This window comes from Leuresthes tenuis, unplaced genomic scaffold, assembly GCF_036924035.1.
Source record: "Leuresthes tenuis unplaced genomic scaffold, fLeuTen1.0.hap1 SCAF_21, whole genome shotgun sequence".
Taxonomy (NCBI): Eukaryota; Metazoa; Chordata; class Actinopteri; order Atheriniformes; family Atherinopsidae; genus Leuresthes; species Leuresthes tenuis.
The window spans coordinates 7,027,913-7,045,194 of record NW_027325375.1 but is presented as its reverse complement, the minus strand read 5'-3'; the positions used below and the strand labels follow the sequence as shown (position 1 = coordinate 7,045,194).

General features: G+C 39.5%; 2 protein-coding genes across 3 annotated transcripts; one reads left to right on the top strand and one right to left on the bottom strand.

The window, feature by feature from the left end:
• Nucleotides 1-548: 548 nt before the first annotated feature.
• On the bottom strand, nt 549-11,267 carry rab24 (RAB24, member RAS oncogene family). Of its 2 annotated transcripts, XM_072375478.1 has the most exons (9): nt 10,831-11,267; nt 9,846-10,079; nt 9,023-9,091; nt 7,258-7,336; nt 6,202-6,269; nt 5,670-5,769; nt 5,023-5,073; nt 2,592-2,651; nt 549-2,120 (listed from the first exon to the last, which is right to left on the bottom strand). In XM_072375478.1, exons 2-9 carry the CDS (start codon nt 9,960-9,962, stop codon nt 2,053-2,055), a joined length of 612 nt encoding a protein of 203 aa, XP_072231579.1. In that variant the 5' UTR covers nt 9,963-10,079; nt 10,831-11,267; the 3' UTR covers nt 549-2,052. The 2 variants fall into 2 exon arrangements, with proteins under 2 accessions (XP_072231579.1, XP_072231578.1); XM_072375477.1 differs by lacking the exon at nt 10,831-11,267 and having other exon boundaries at nt 9,846-10,808.
• A 1,531-nt stretch (nt 11,268-12,798) lies between these two features.
• On the top strand, nt 12,799-17,265 carry pgrmc1 (progesterone receptor membrane component 1). The gene is made up of 3 exons (XM_072374394.1): nt 12,799-13,133; nt 15,082-15,237; nt 15,697-17,265. The coding sequence occupies exons 1-3, from the start codon at nt 12,839-12,841 to the stop codon at nt 15,789-15,791; spliced, it is 546 nt and encodes a 181-aa protein (XP_072230495.1). The 5' UTR covers nt 12,799-12,838; the 3' UTR covers nt 15,792-17,265.
• Nucleotides 17,266-17,282: the final 17 nt, after the last annotated feature.

The window sequence follows — 17,282 nt, the reverse complement described above, 5'->3', positions numbered from 1 at the left end:
AAATCTCCAGTAAGAAATGATATAGCAAATGCTAAGCAAAATCTATTTAATAAGTCAAATTAGGCCATTTTGTTATTTGTTCACTTTGTTGTTAAGTGTGTTTCCTTTTTTTCAATCTAGCAGCATTTTTGCTGTTTTGGTTATTTTATGAAGCTAAAGGTAATATTCCTCTGCGAGCCACAACCTTGTATTTAAAGATTTTTGTTTGCTTATTGAGCAGGTATAGATGGCAAAAAATAATGTTCAAGAAAAGAGGAAATCAAGTGAAATATTAAAAGATTCTTAGTTGACCTTATGTCATGATGCATTAATACAAAGATCTGTGATGCACCTACATTTTAGAACCTAAGTTATTGTATATAGTATACTTTTAAAATATTTTTTTCCCATTAAGATTAATTTATCAAATCTGCCAGCACTTCAAATATTCTTTCAAGAATGTCTTTTATTCTCCAGAATATGTTGGGACACCATTCTGTCCTTATCAGACCTGAAGGAAAATATTGTCAAAATGAGGAACATCAAAACATCCAAGCCTTAAGACTGAGAAAACTGATATATTAATTTATTTCCCCTCATGTCCATCCTGCAGCACAACTTAAACGGTAAGAGAACAGAAACAAAAGTGCTAAATATCACTGTAAATATTGGTATGAGAACACAGAGTGGTGACAGTTTGTATCGCATTACAACATTCACCTACAAGGCTTTTTCCTGTGTTGGTGAAATCTGCCGTATGTCACCACAGTAGACGGGACTTTTGATCACCATTCTGTGAAGCTAGAAATGACTGAAAGGATAAAACTGACATTCATATTTCCATTCCTGTAGCACACTTTCAGACCTTCCAAACAGAAAAATTAAATATAGAAAAGTAACTTTCACTTAAGTTTTATTTCAGGCAGCTTAGGCCATGCAATGTAACCACTGTACAGAGGGCACTGTGCAGATTAGTGATCGGCACTATGAAAACAGCTTACTTTTGTACCTGTTGACAGAAATCATAGCTTACGTTGCAAAGTTAATGCATCAGATATGTGTTGTATGTGCTGCCACCACATAAAACTAGATAGCTTGTGCGGCACAATGCACATGTGCATTAGTGTTTTCCTGCTGTGCCACTTTGTTTAAACTGGGAAAACATTAAATTACATAAAACTGCTTTTCACAAATCTTGCAGTTTTAAGGAACATTCTAGTTCCAGTTGTTCTGTCTTTGGTGGAAAATGCTTTTAGGCTACAGGAATTTTATTTTGTGTAGAATGACCTTCAAACAAGTGACGTCAAAATGGTGGCAGACTTCAGTGGTGTATAAGCTCTCTTAATACACCAGTGGCTGTCATGTGGCAAAAGTTGTAAAAATACAACTTGTCACCTGCCACTTGTACTCTCAATATAAAAAGCCTACGTTAAGATAACTGTGTAACATGAGCTTTGGAAATGGTCCAAAATGGTTATTTTGAGTTACATTAGCGTGTTTTGGTTTTTGATGACACAATATCCCATCTGTATAACCTACTTGAAACATATATCAAGACAACTCAGGATTAAATATAACTAGAGGTAAACAAAATGAACAGCTGTAAACAAACCATTCCCCTTCCTGACGTACTGCATTTGCTCCAACAGTAAGCAGCATCCATCAGGCTTTTTTCTTCAAGTTGCAAGGTCCAAGCACTGTTATAAGCATCTTCACCACTGCAGAATTCAACCACAGCTTCTGATTGTTTGACACTGCAGCTTTAAGAGGGGTTACTCCTCTGTGACCGGCAGAAAAATGTCCATTTGATGTCGGGATAAAACAGGAGTGAGAAGTCTTTAAATCCCCACAACTGGTATCGGTTTTATACAAGTATTTCGTCCTCTATAAAATCTTGCAGGCCTCAGTTCTTTATGGCACAAAAGAAATAAACATATGTTACAAGTTACAAACAATATTGTTTCATTCCTTTTTTTCCCTGTGATGTGGTAAAAATCACATCCAGCATATCCAGGTTTGTCTCCAGCCCAGAAAAGGTGGTACTTATGACTCTCCGCTTTCTGTTGCCCTGCATCAGTTGTTATGGCAACAAGAGTAGAAGTACGAGTCTTTCTTCTGGCCCAGGTCGACACCCTTTTCCTCTGGAGACACAAAATGAGGGATATTAAGAATGGCTCCAACTGGAGTGTGTGTAAAAGTGCCAGTCGGACTGTCAAACAGCATTTGAAATCCACACACAAACCATTTCACAACTTATTAGAACAAACAGCAAGAAGTGAACCAACTTGATATGGGATTGACTGAGCGCCTCTGATATTGCTTCAAAGAGCCAACTCTACCATTTTATGTTTGTACAACTGCTTGCACCATCATTAATGCCTTCCAACAACAAAGTGCTTGAAATTGTGCACTTACACTTTTGGGCTTCCACCAAGTGAGGACAGAACTAATTTTTCTTTCAAGGGCTGCTTTTGTTGAGATTACTACAATGCTTCTGGTTGTTTTTGTCAATCTCAACACACCAACACTGAAATCCTACTATAAACTCCCCTTTTAAGAATAAAGAAGAGAGATGACACAAATAAACAAGAGGATGACAGTAAAACTCTCACCTGTCATGTACTGGAAGGCAGTGTTGTTGTAATCCTCAGCAACTTTCTGGAACAGCTCATCTGGAAAGCAGAGGTAAAATTAAGCCTGTCAGTTTCCATCTGTTCATATCAGTCATGGCCCCACAAAAACTGGTCCTATGACATTCCTAATACCCGGCTTATGAAACACAATCACAGCACAACAGCTCATTTCAATTGGGCCACTTAATGAGACGAACTCCATTAAGCCCGCTGCACTTCTGCTTATACACACTCTATGCATGAAGACAAGCGACAATGTTCAAGGCAACAATCCAGCCACAATTCTTTGTTCTCGTGTGAAATCGGAGGAATGGTCATGGTCACATTCGCATGTAACCTCTGTGACCTCTTTCTTTATGGGATGTCCTGCTAATGTCTTCAGCAATCACCCTCTTGCTTCCTGTATGTGGTGTTTTTGTAAAAAGGTATACATCTTCTCTGTATTAACTTGACTCATGTCTTACATTTTCATGCACCGGGGTGCTGCCAAAAAGCAACAACTTTGACACTTCTTTTCTTATCTAGATCACTGATAATATACATTTATTATATGCTGCAAATTAATTTGAAAAACTCATTTGAATCACATCAGCTGAGTGGTTTTTACAGCCCAACTGGCCATCAATACCAGTTTCTCTAAAGCCCCTGTAAAGGGGGAAATCAGGCATCTGTGGACAACTGTCCCTTAAGGCAAATCCATAATATATATGTGGTCCTGGCCATTGTCTAGTCTTATGCCCTTAGACCTCTCCCACTGCATCGCTTGTTTTCAGAATAGACTGTGCAGTCTCAAACATGTGATCCACTTCCCACTTGTACTCTGAAGAGTGACAGGCAGATCACCCAGTCCGTGTCTCAAACTATTTGTTTTATAACTATTACAAAGATTTGTATTGCTGCAGTCGCATTATTTATAAGCAATTTGGCTCATCACTCCATGGCCATGGCTGGTTGAGCAGCTCAATCATGCTTTTTGCTAGCTCTGTTACTTTTGCCTCAGAAGCTGGAACTCAGCGCTTGGAATTAAGTCATACCAAAGTTGATCATGCTGCAGTTGCAAGTTAGAAAACTTGAAGGATTTCTCGCTGTCCAGGCAACTTATCATTTTTAAAAATATTCATTCAAATTGAAAGGAAACTTAAAACATTGCTTCCTTTGGTCACCATGGGGAATGTCAGGTCACTAGCTTGGAGTGCTGACGAGGACACAGAGAAATGTCAGTAATGCAGTCTTATTTGTTTAATGTAGATATGACTAAAGGAACATATTACGGAATCCAATGCCCTTCCTACATGGACTCAGACTATATAGGCAGACAGAGACTGCAGACGGAGTGGTAACAGAAATAGGGGAGGGATTGTCACTGTGGAGAAGCATCTCTTTGCCTGGATATTGAACACTTAGCTGTGAGTTTCTGTTTCTGTTTCTGTTTCCTACCATGAGGGTTAACCTGTGTTACCTACTAACGTGACATTTACCATTACCAGCTCAGTTGTTGTCAAGATACAAACGTGTCATCCCAGTGCATTCATGTGATCTCTAGGTTTTAACCACGCATCTCTCTCTGCAATATTCATTCATTCTCAATTTATGCTTCCTGTATTGTATTTCAGCAACTTGTACAACTAAATCTGTTCAGCTGTCAGAAATACAGTTTAGGCTTAGGTTTTCAGAAGAACATTGCAATATAATGTAGAAATTCCCCTTTGGTGATTAATAAACATTATATAGTAAAATATAGTTGAATTCAAAACAAGACAACAATTTTGTTTGCATACACTGTAACGGCATGTTGATTGATAGAGGTTGGAATTTTAGACGTATGACTGATTTAATGAGACACAAACTGACAGAAGTGCAACTAAACAGTTTATTACTATGATCATCACCATTTTTTATGTGCGGGGCAGTCATGTTGGATTTTTGAAGGTGGGGCTGGTCAGGTTTTTCCGATGTTCCCAGACAGAAAACAAGCTTTTGGAGGGCGTACCAACGGATTTCTGATTGGCGACCCAGAAATTCTGGAATCCAAGTTCAAATAGGATGCGTTTATTTTCACAGCCTTTCTCAATTGTGGTTTTCTTTTTCGTTTTTTGTTTAGCATGCTGAACCAGACTGAATCAGAATGAGGGGCACCTTTAAGAGGTTCAAACAAACCTTACTGAAGAGATTCCAATAATTCTTTATCATGGGTCTTTTTTTTCTGAACCCATTCTGAACTGGTATTAAACAACATCCATCCTGTAGAACTGATTAAATCTCCCATATAAGTGCTTAACAACATACCCACAATTTTCAACATTACAGTGGACTTCCTCAATCCAATCAACAAACCATAAAAAAGCAGCTGCATTCACGGCCAACCAAGCATGTTCAAAGTGTTGTGGAGATGACTTTAGTTGGAACTTACCCACATTGTTTCCAGTTTTGCTGGAGGTCTCAAAATGCTGTGCCCCGATCTCTGTGAATAAGAGCAGGAGCCGTTAGGCTACAGATATCATTTGGCCATTCACTTGTGTAAGAGGAGAGAAGTTTTGTTTATGTTGCAATAACTAATAATCCCACAGAAGCTCGAGACAGGAAAGACTATCATATGATAAAAGAAAAAACTACAGCTTTGGGGAATGTTTCTCTTCAGCTGGTAAGTGTTTGTGCAGTTCAAACACAGTCACAGTAAGACACCATAACCCAGATACACTGAACAGCTTTGAGAGCTTCTTTGAGAGTGTCTGACAGAGTCGACAGGAGCAGAGTTCACAAATGGTGGCGCAAGAGAAAACAGAGCCAAGAGAGACGCACACAAACATTAAAATACAACTGGTAATCAGTTTGGTTTTTCTTTATAAAATTAATTTCAATATATTTACTGTAAAGCTCTTTCACATGAATTAAACTTTTGACTGGTAACCCAAATACGTTGATGGATAGAAATAGGAGTCCAAAATGACCTTACTGATGAGCTGTGAGACAATAATGTCTTTGACAGGCCGTTATGTAATCTGATTACATTAATATGTAAACTCTCAGTATGTCTTCAGGTCACAGAAACGTGGTTACCTTCAGCGAAGTCCTGGGCATCGTGGTAGTCGATCTGGCGCAGACTCTTGTCTCCCATAATCAGGTCGCTCTTTGTGCCACACAGGTAGATCTTACAGTGCTGCAGGACGACACAGACCAGAAACAACTCCTGGTTAGCGATAACTTTTTATTTCCCTCTAAAGTAAGCCTCAACTGAACAGATGGGAGTGCAGATCTACTGAATGTACAGAGGGACAGTAATGAAACTGAACGCTCAGATGGCAAACGCAAGGGAAAGTGGTGTAAGACGGCTGGCATAAAACATCCTCTTTGCTTCTTTGATTTGATATTTCCTGATTTCCGTCTTACTTTTCGTCCTTGTGTTGACTGTTTTTTACCTGGTGAAAGTTATTGCACAGCAGGTGTTTTTACTTTGTGATATAGAATAGAATATAATAGATATATACTACATTCATCCCCCAGTGGGGGAAAAATCTGTAACAGTGCGTAGCTAAATTAAGACGGAAACATTAGGCAAGTAGAATAAAATTTTTAAAAAGAAATCTCTTACTTCTTCGCAGTTTTGCAGCTCTTTCACCCAGAACCGAGCTCGCTCGAAGCTGCTGCTGTCAGTCAGGTCTGAAAGCGCAAATTTTTTAAAAACAACCAGGTTTAGTTAGGAGGAGCGAATCATTCAGTGTGTGCACAGACACCTGAGTGTGTACAAGAAAACTCCACAGCAACAGCTGCAGCCTGCAGCTCAGAAGGCAGGTTGATCAAACCCATCATCCCCCCCCCAGTGTATTCCTCACCTGTTAGCAGGTTTGAATGAAAGAGCCTGCTAAATTAAGGGAATCTAATGAGATGTAACAATCAAAGGAAATGCTCAAATAATAAGGGATAAATGTTTTCAATTTAATTAGGAAAAGTAGCCAGAAAATAAATGTGAGAAACCGAGATGAAATACAACCTACAGAAAATGGAAGACTAAGAAGAGCAGCAGACATTACATACAACATGACAGCAGTGTGAGTAAAGCACTGGGAAAATACCATCAGATGTTTCACAGACACAAAGTTCCCCAATATAGAACCAAAAAAAAGGAAAAAAAACATGAAAACTATCCAGAAATGCTGCAGTGAGCCTGCCGCTCTTTGTTTCTGAGTCGTCCTTTAACGGGTCAAAGTTTTAATCTCATCCTCACTCAGGATGATCCGTGTCGCTCTCATCATCAAAGGGATTGTCCGCGCTTTGCATCAGATTTTGAGTTGATTGTAGTTTGACTTCCTTGCATGGCCTTACACAACCTCAATCACATCAGGTGGTTTTACTGACTCAGTGCATGTGCTGTTTGGTAATTGGCATCTCATGAGTAAGAGATCAACAGGACACTACTTACGCCATTTTACTTATGGTTAAAACTTCCACTATCTCCTGGTTTTTGTGTGCAATGAGAAGATGTTCAATCAGCTCTCTGTTCCACAGTCTCGTCCAAACATATCAACATAGTTTGTGAAACCCAGACAAGCCACAAAACTACAGTTCAGACCTGTTTGTAGTGAATTTGTAAATGAATAAATGCATCCTCCTGCTCAAACTGTATCGTACAAAAAAATGTCAGTTTTACCATAGCAGACTATGGCCGCCCTGGCTCCTCTATAGTAGATCCGGCTCATGGCTTCATAGCGCTCTGATCCAGCTGTATCCTGAATTAGAGACAGAAGAGAGGACGAGGTGGCACATTAAAGAAAGAAAAAGTGAGATCAGGTTCATGGCATGTACTTCCTGTGTAATTTTAGACATCACCGCCATCATCTACTTCATATTTGATGTTACACAGGACCGCAGGCTAGGAGCTAAATGCTGTGTAAACCCCAGAATGAAAACTCTAACAGCCAGAGTTCCCTTGTTGAAAGCAATAGTGACTTGAAGCTGAACGGTTCTGATGGTTTATTCTCTTACACGCAGCCCGTATTTCTTCTGTCTGAATATCTTCAGGGCACAAATAAAGAATGGAGCACACAACAGACTCTGCAGCCATCAGGGAACCTGCATTAAGCATTTCTATTATCTGACACACTGCTGTCTTTCTAACCCAGATTCAACATTTATACACCAACATTTGTTACAAGCTCTGAAAGCGAGTCAGACTGTATATAAAAGAAAGTTTTTGGACTGCTGTTATCTACCCAACTACGCTGTTTACACTCTCTTAGCTGTTGCTCATCTCCTCCTCATCAGTTAAAGTAATGACAGGAATTTCCTCCAATGGCTTGTCAGACATATCTTGCTTCCAAATCTGCAGCTGGAGAAACTAGCTTCTTCCTGGAGATCTTTTTTGGTTGTCTAGAAACTGACGTTTGTGCATGTGCACCCTCCACGGCACATACCGAATCCCATGTGATTGCAGCTTAGGATAGAGGTTAGACCTCAAAGAGAGGACTTTTTCTGTCCAATCAGCTTTCAGAATCACTCACCATGTCCTCTTTTACAAGCATCGTCATCTCTGAAAAATACCAAGATGGCGACTAGAGATGCCAAAACGGGGTGTGACACGGTGGCTTTGTCCACGTCTTACATAAAGTTTATGGGACCGAATCATTTTTGGAGACAGACTCAAGTGGCAACTCAAGGAATTGTATGTTTTTTTTGTAGTTGGCATTGGTGTTCAGGCGCACAGGCTGCCATCTATTCCACCTATGTGTGTGTCCCCATGGTGAAAGAAGATCTTTTTTGGAACAAAGAACAAGTACTTTGAAAACTGGTGAATGAAGGGTGGAGTCGATGGCTCCCTCTCACTTGACATTCCGGCCCCACTCACTCGATTCAGTTCAGTTTAAGATAAATAACATATATAAGATCATCCACAACTGCTGTGGTTCAAAAGTTGGCGTTGAAGATGTGACAATAGCAGATGTGTAAGAAGAACTATAACAGAGTCTCAGAGAAAAGTAGCTGTACACTGATGTCAGTGCATATCATTGATACATTTAAATCAAATCATTTTAAAAAATGACACACTAATGATTGAAACGTTTTATGTGGGCAGCTGCAGCTCAGCTTGTAAAGCCGTGGTACACCACATCGAAAGGTCAGCAGTTTGATCCCCAGTTCCTTCCACACGTGAAAGTGTCTTTGGACCACATGTTGCTCCCATTATGCTTATCAGTCTGTGAGTGTGTGCATGACAAGGATGGGGCGCCGCAGTTGTTACTTATGAATATATTTTTTAAACTCTTTCCCCTTAATAAACTGATCCAGGAATAATATCCAGTAAAATGCATTACATTCCAGATACTACACTGCTAATTTACTGATTTGTGTTTTTTGTTGTGACTATAATGTAAGCACACTAAAATTCACATGTGTAGTGAAAGTATCCTCTAACTCACCCATATTCCCAGGGTAATCACTTTCTCTCCCACTTGGATCGGTTTGGCAACAAACGCAGCACCGATGGTCTGTCAGGAGAAAGGAGAGCAGTTAAACATTGGGCTCTCGTGTAAAAAGGAAAGTATTCTGCTTCCTCAGAGAGCTCTCAGTCTACATGGGCACGAATGGCAGCTCGGATTAAGCTGGTTAGCCTGTCGTCTGTGTGCTGAAATCTTTTTTTTTTTTAAATGAGCTCACACGGCTGCGACATGAAGCACGCCAACATACTCTAGACCTGCAATTAAGTTGTTTTTATTTGCAATTTTCAGGAAAGGTTTTCGAAATATTTCCAAGTCACTTACCGCACACACATATGATCAGCTATGTATTTCTTTGTTTGAAAAATGTAAAATGACAGCCTTTATAATACTGTGTTAATCAAAATATGTGTAAGTCTTTTTTTTAGCCTTTTAGTTTTAATAAATGTCCCATAAGTACCGACAAAAGACAGATTTTTTTATAGTAAAAGTGTATCATTATAAATTTCCAAGCCGTCTGAGTGCTCATCTCAATTGTTCCAATCTGTTAAGATCATAATCTTCAATAGAAAAGAAGTCAGTCACGAGGAAGAGCCTCCATGTTAAAATATATACAAAAATGCTTGTCTAATGCAGCATCTGCTTAAACACACTGGGGACATTCCAACACGTCTTTCCATCAAAGCCTTTTTCTGTAATAAAATGACCACAATGTCTTGCCACTGAAACAACGTCTCCCTGGGGCTGGATACAAAAACAATGACTTTCATGCAGGCAGCAGGAAGGAGGAGCAGCTGACACTCACATTCTGGTAGGGGCCAACCAAGAAGCGATGATGAACATATCTCTCCACCAGGCTCGTCTTGCCCACACTTTCCTTTCCCAGCATCACCACTTTGGCGTCCACACGCATCGCACTCATAGTGACGACGTCTGGGGAGGTCCAGGGTGAGACAGCGGGCCAGCAAACGGGAGCAAGCAGGAGGTTTTTTTTTGTTTGTTTGTTTTTTACAAGGCAGCCACAGGGCTGCTCAGTGTGCTGTATGACGAGAAGACAGGACAAACAACACAGCTTCAACTGTCTGTAAAGAGAAACTGAACTCTATCATTCATGCTTAGTAAACATTAAGGTGTATGTTCAGTGTAATTATCACAATTACCTCCTTATTACAGGGAATTACAAATCTCTATTCTTTTTTACTTCCTCTTATACTTAAATGTCTATCTCTATCTGTCCCTAAAATCTACAGTCACACAGTGGTCCAATCATGTTTAATGTGTACAGTTTACAAAACAAAAACATACAAAAACTTGTAAAAAATTTTGAGGAACTACATGCGTACATGACACTGACATTGACTAAAAACATTAACTGAACTAACCTCTAATTAGCATTAATGGGTATAGTCAGTCTCACGTTTACTGCCCTTAGATTCACTTTGTACAAACAGTAGCTCTCTATGTTACACTGAATTTGCATATGTAAAAACAAACTGTTGAGCGCTGTATTACTAACGGAGTTTTTTCAAAGCTTACACAAGAGCTTACATTAGAGAGCCACTGAATTTTACGATTAAGCTTTAACTGGACATAATGTCTTCTTTTCTTTATAAACTAGCAAAAGTCAGATCTAATTCAAAGACATGAAGCCGTACATCAACCATTTAACTCAGTGGCGCAAACATGACACAGCCAAAAACAGCAGCCCAGCACCATCACAACTGATCAGGGTTTGGGACGTAAGCTAGCCGAGCTAACGTCAGCACCGCTAACAAACACTGAAAACTCACCTGGTAGCTCGCTTGACTCAATAAACTATGTCAGCATCGGATCCTCTCCAAACATGGGTCAAACCTGCACTGACATCCGCCTACCAAACCTCTTTTAAAGAACATACGGCGGCAGCCAGCTCATTCGTCATCGCTGCCCCGCCGTGTGGAGGAGCCTGGTGGTGTTTGGATACTGGCAGTGAGCGGCAGCTAGCTCCGTTGCTGTCACGGTTGCGCAATGACCGAAATGGCATGCAAGTCGTCAGTTAGCTAACGTTACAACGACCTGTGACGACCCACCGGCAGCTCAGTCCTCTGAACACAAGTCCAGTTTACTATCCTGAAGAGCTTTGTTAGTGTGGTTGGAACGAATGAGCGGCCAGGGGCTGTTTCCAGGAGCAGGAAGCAGCCGAATTGCCTGAGACAATCACCGGATGTTAAAACCCAGGGACTTTTTCTCTGCTTTTTCTTCTCAATTTAATGCTGGAACAAGAAATTACTCTGTGCTACTTTTACTTTACCGATTGTGTAGGTTATCTTTTAATGGAATTCACATTAAATAGGACATAAAACATCTAAATGGCAAGCTAAAACCTTAGCTTTCATAAAAACCTTAAAAAATTACATCTGAATAAAATCCAAAAACATATTTCTTTACTTGTCTGAGAATCTATACAAGGACTCTTATTTTTTTGACGAGATTTCATAGTTTTTTTTCAGTTTGTATTTTTGTTGCGTGGTTTGACGTAAAAGAAATAAATTACCGTCAGCTTTTTAGCATACAAGTAACGATATATATATATATATATATATATATATATATATATCTTTATTGTTACAATCTTCATTGTTGTTAGTTCTTCATTATGAAACAATGAATAACTTGCTGTGCTTTTTCTTTTTAAATAAATTCAAGTAAACCTTCACTGTCATTCTTTCAAATCTGTTCAAAATTACAATATTTTATGATGAGTGAAGATATGTTAGAGCAAAAATTCTAGATTTCAGATTTGAAAAAAAAAAGTTCTTACTAAAAGACAGAAATATAATTCAATGGAAAAATAAGAGGTGTTAAATTATAGTATTTCCAATAATTTCAAAATGAATACAAGCAAGCAGTTGTCGTATTATACAATCAACAGAATAACCACATACACGGATGGATTACTACAGAACAGGCTTTATGGCCACAAATTAAGGCGACCAAAATAAGAAAAAGACACAAATTACATATGAGATTGCAAAGAAGCGCAACATGACTAACATAGACTGAAAGGGCACTCTTAGACAAAGGCAAATTCTTTATCTTACAATATTAAAGAAAGTGATCCATCTCCACAGAACTTAATGTGTTCTTCTTTTAACTGAACACCATCTCTGGAATAGCAACTTGGGATTTGTGTAATTCTGTCTCTAGTTGGTTGTTTCCTGCCATTTTGTTGCGGTTTAACACTACTCTGTGGTTGTTTTTGTAGCCATTCCAAATAATGCTTCAACCCAGGAGCTCTCTTTGCACCCCCGAGTTGGTTTTCAGTTGGCTCAGTCAGTTATCAGTTCATGGCTGATCCTGTCATTACAATTTATTTGCAGTTTATACATAAGGACATAGTTTATCACATACACTGTACATTAAGATAGATCAAAACACTCTTCTGTTGGCAACTGAGAAAACTGGTGAAAAGATTAATCAAATAGCCGATTAACAGCAAATTCATCAACTTTTGAAAATCAATAAACTTTGTATTTTCCCCAAAGGTTTGAACAGTGTAGAGATCAAACTAAAAAGAATTAACTAAAAACATGATAAACAAATCAACCGCAACAACTTCAAAAATACGGTGAATAGTGTTAGAAACTACAGTAATGAAGTCATCAGTACAACAATTTTTGGCACTCAGTTCGAGGAAGCTGATTGGTTTAACGCGTAAACAGGTGGCTGTAATGCTGAACCGTGATTGGTCCAGAATCCATTAGCGGGATCAATCCCACCCAACACGCACACACAGCGGTCAGGGAGAAAGACGGCAACATGGCTGAAGCGGACGGTAGCGAAGTTACTTCTGGTGGAATTTTTCAGGAGATATTCACATCCCCACTGAACTTGACTCTGCTCAGTCTCTGTTTGTTCCTTCTGTACAAAATCTTCCGCGGGGATAAGCCGGCGGAGCTCGGAGAGGTGGAAGAGCCGCTGCCTAAACTGAAAAAGAGAGATTTTACCCTGGCAGAGTTGAAGCCTTATGATGGTGAGCAGAATCCACGGATCCTCATGGCTGTCAACGGAAAAGTGTTCGACGTGACCAGAGGCAAGAAGTTTTACGGACCAGGTAATATCACTGCAAGTTGCGCACGTTCGGCTGCAACGAGCCGTTCTGTCTTCCTCCTCGCACTGCGAATGTAACGACACCACTTAGCATTAAGTTACCGTGAGTGTTTGTGAAGTTCTACGGATTGACTGGGTTTATTTAACATCGCAACGAACATTAGTTGTTGTTTGGCACATTGTTTGACTTTTCCAACCAGAATCTGGCGCCACACCCCCTTTAGTTTGCTAGTTGAAGTTCCATTTCATAACAGAGGGTCTGCGGCAGCCTTGAAGCCAGAGATCGTCTATGAAGAAGTCGAGTTCTCCTTGAAAACAACTTGACCACCGCCATGTTTTAGAAGTGCAGCAAAAAAGTGTATCGAATTGGCATTTTTCCGTTTAAGATCAAAACTGTCTTAAACATAACCCATATCAGCATTCTTATCTGTGAAAGCCTATTAATGGAAAATGTTATGTTCCAAGTCAAAATAATGACAATGTTTTGACCTAGAATCTCAGCATTTTGTGGTACTCTCAGAATGTTGGCTTAGTGTCTCAAGAGGTGAAAATATCTTAGATTTATCCATCCATTTTCTATACCCCCGCTTTTTTTAAGAGTAAGTATTTCCTTTGATGGTAATGGGTGCTTGAGTACGCTTTTATAGATGTCATTTACATTACTAACGACAAGAAAAGGCCAAACCTTCTGGATTTTTGTAGAGGTCCTCCGTCATATTGTGTGATAATTCAGATTTTTTTTTAAAGACAGTATCTTTTTTAAGACAATTTTCCAGTTCTTTGAAGTTAGAACCCATTCAGTCAGACCTCAGCTACATTTCTGCAAACAGACACAGAGTTACACCTCTTTGTTTTTATCTAATCTCAGATTGTAACCTCTGTTGCGTGTAACCTTTGACCAACAGGAGAGCTGGCTGTCATGCAAACGTCAATCGCATGCCACGACCAGTTCCAAAGCCCACATTTCTTCATTTCTGAAACTTATCTTTGGCTTAGTGTCATGTGTTGGCAGTACTTATGTCTGTTTCACGCCCTGTAACCATTAACTTTTTTCTTTGGTTCTGTCTGTTGTTTGAAAACTTTGTCCTTCCATGCGTTCTCTCAAGTTTGACGTTCGGAGGCCTTATTTTGAAAACCATTTTTGTAACATGACATCAGAAGCCAAATGTCTAAAATGCTACATGTCAGGACATATGCAGCTTTACAATTTTTTCAATAAAACACTTCATTTAAACAAGAAAAATGCACCACACTCCACATAACACAGTGATCAAACAACTAATTATGTTCAGTCAGAGGCTACTTCAGCTCTGCTTCTATAAAGGATGGTAAAGGAGATCATTCTTGCCCAAAGCAATGGCTAAATAATGGCTGTTTTACATTAACTCACAACTTCTAACTGTTATAGATGCTAGGCAGGGTTCTATACGAACAACATCTGAAGTTCCCTGTTGTTGTTTTTTTGTTGTTGTTGTTTTGTTTTTCATTACTTGGTGTGATTAGAAAAAATAGTCCTTAAAAAAAAACAGTCCTAAATAAATGAATGCTTGATTCGACTTAAATGAGCTGAAGCCTCACTTCTTCTAACATAATAGCAACTCTGTCACACTGATCCACAGTCAGGTACTGAAATCTGTTAGCGACTCATTTCAGGTGGATATTCATGCTTTGTTATAAAGATTTAGTTCAGATGGTGCTTTGGAGAGGACAGAATTTGGTATCCAATGAAACCTCTGGTCCTGAGTTTCATGTAGATGTTACTTTGACACACACCTAAACTTTGTTGCAAAGCAAACACACACCCGTCTGCCATGGCAACGAGACTCCCTGACAGCAGGACATCATACTCAGGGACAGTTCAAGGCCTGCTGAAGGCTGTGTCCACAGCTGGCTCAACCTTGGGTTACTGCTTCCTTCACCACGTGCACTTTGTGTCTCTCCTCTTCCTGCAGAGGGTCCGTATGGAGTGTTTGCAGGTCGGGATGCGTCCAGAGGTCTGGCAACTTTCTGCCTGGAGAAGGAGGCCCTGAAAGATGAATACGACGACCTGTCGGACCTAAACGTCATGCAGCAGGAGAGCCTGACTGAGTGGGAGACTCAGTTCACCTGTGAGCAAAGACCTCTCAAACTCACACATTTAGAAAGAATATTATGGCCAGAGTGCAGCATCACAGCAAAGCCACTTATTTCATATATGTATAAATGATCACCTAAAATCACACATTGTGCTGTATTTGACACATTATGATGATCCATCTTTTAAAATCTCTTGATTGTTGATATGTAAAGTTTTTGTTTAAAATGGCAAAGTTTTCTCTAAATGTATTGATGTGTTTTTCAGACTTTATGGACTGAACTATTGATAATAAATGAAGACGTATGAATCGCAGCTCCACTGCAGTATATGAAAGCTGAATAAAACTTGTGATCGTTGCCTTTTAAGTGTTAGTAAATCAAACTGAAGACATGAGATCTAGAAAATTGCATCAGTTGAAGAGATTCTTGAACAGTGACAGAGCTTCAGAACATAAAGGCTGTGGTTCATTTTATTTTCCTCTCTGTTACAGTTAAGTACGACTACATTGGAAAGCTTCTGAAACCAGGAGAGGAGCCCACAGAGTACACCGACGATGAGGAGGCAAAAGACAAGAAGGTGGACTAGAGCATGAAAAGGGACCAAAAGGGGAAAAAAGAGAGCTGCCTTAATGTGTGTAATCTGACACCTCAGACCTCTTTTGGGCCATTCACTGAAAACACCTCCATATTCCTCACACAACCTTGTACTTAGGACCAATCCTGGATTCTGTCTGCCAATTGTATCTCCATTTATCTTTTCCTGAAGGCATTAACAGTTAGATATGCTTCATTCTGATGTAGAGCTGTTACTGTAAACCTAAACATTGATCCTTGTCCCAGTTATAAAGTAACTGATGGTTAGTGGAGCTGCAGGGTGAAACTGAAGAATGTGCATGGTTAGAAACGGGGTTTATGCAAGAACTCTGAATTTTGCATGAAGGGAAATGCATTGAAAGTTTGCTGGCAGGAGTCACACTTCGTAGAAAATTCTGGTAATTCCGTTTCTTGTGCGCCACTATATTACACGTCTTTTTAACTCTCCATCACAGAAATAATTACTGAATAATTGTGCAACCAAAAGTTAGTTTCAAGAGCCAGTAAGCTTCCTTGAAAAGAAAACACAGTTGGCTACAAAAGCTTCTGCAGGGGATGCGGTGACTATTCAAGCCTTTTGAGTAGAGACAAGGCTTCCTGGAGTCATATTTCTCTAATCTGAGTAAGCAGTAAGCATCAGTGAGCATTGGACCGATTACCAGAAATGATTTTAAGATGGGATTCTTAGACATTAAAGATAATCGCAGCCCACACATCTGTTGAAGTACTTTGCCTTGACAAGCCACTTTAAATCAGCAGTTGTGCCAAATGTAGTACAAGCCTTAACTACCAGTTTGAAGGAGACGATCAGCTGTATTCTTGTTGTTTGAGAAATGTTTACGACCCATCAGATTATTCTAATTTCAATGGGTTGAGTTCTGTTAGTTGCAGGATTTGCTTGTGGTTTCTGTGCAGTGTCTCATGGGAAGTTTTAGCGTGCGTGTGTGTGTGTGTGTGTGTGTGTGTGGCGGGGGGGGTAAACAATAATGTTTATCGCTAGGTGCAGAAGGACAGTGACTGCTGCCATCAAACTACTGTTTTAAATATATAACGCTGCATATTCTAATTTAATTTTCTTACTCAGTCATTTGATGTGTATTTGTTTTTTTGTCTTTTTTTTTCTTTAACACTAAATCCATGATGGCAAACGTAATCAAAAACATCTCTCAACAGAGCTTCCCCCACGGTGAGCTCAGAGCATTTTTCAGTATAGAAATGGACCCCCCCCCCCCAAAAAAAGCACGTCAGTAAAGCCCTTCAGAAACTAGTCAAATCTTGGAAGTCGGTATTTTTTCCAACTGCAGAAATGTGTGGTGCTAATGATTTTCTTTGCCACCATCGTACCTGTAACTTGCCATGAAATGAGAGAAACATTTCTCTGTTGTCATGTACATAATATTCATTCTGTCTTGTGGTTATAATCCTCAAATGATATTTTGATTTAATAAAGTAAACCACAAAATGAACTTTTTAAAAAATCTCC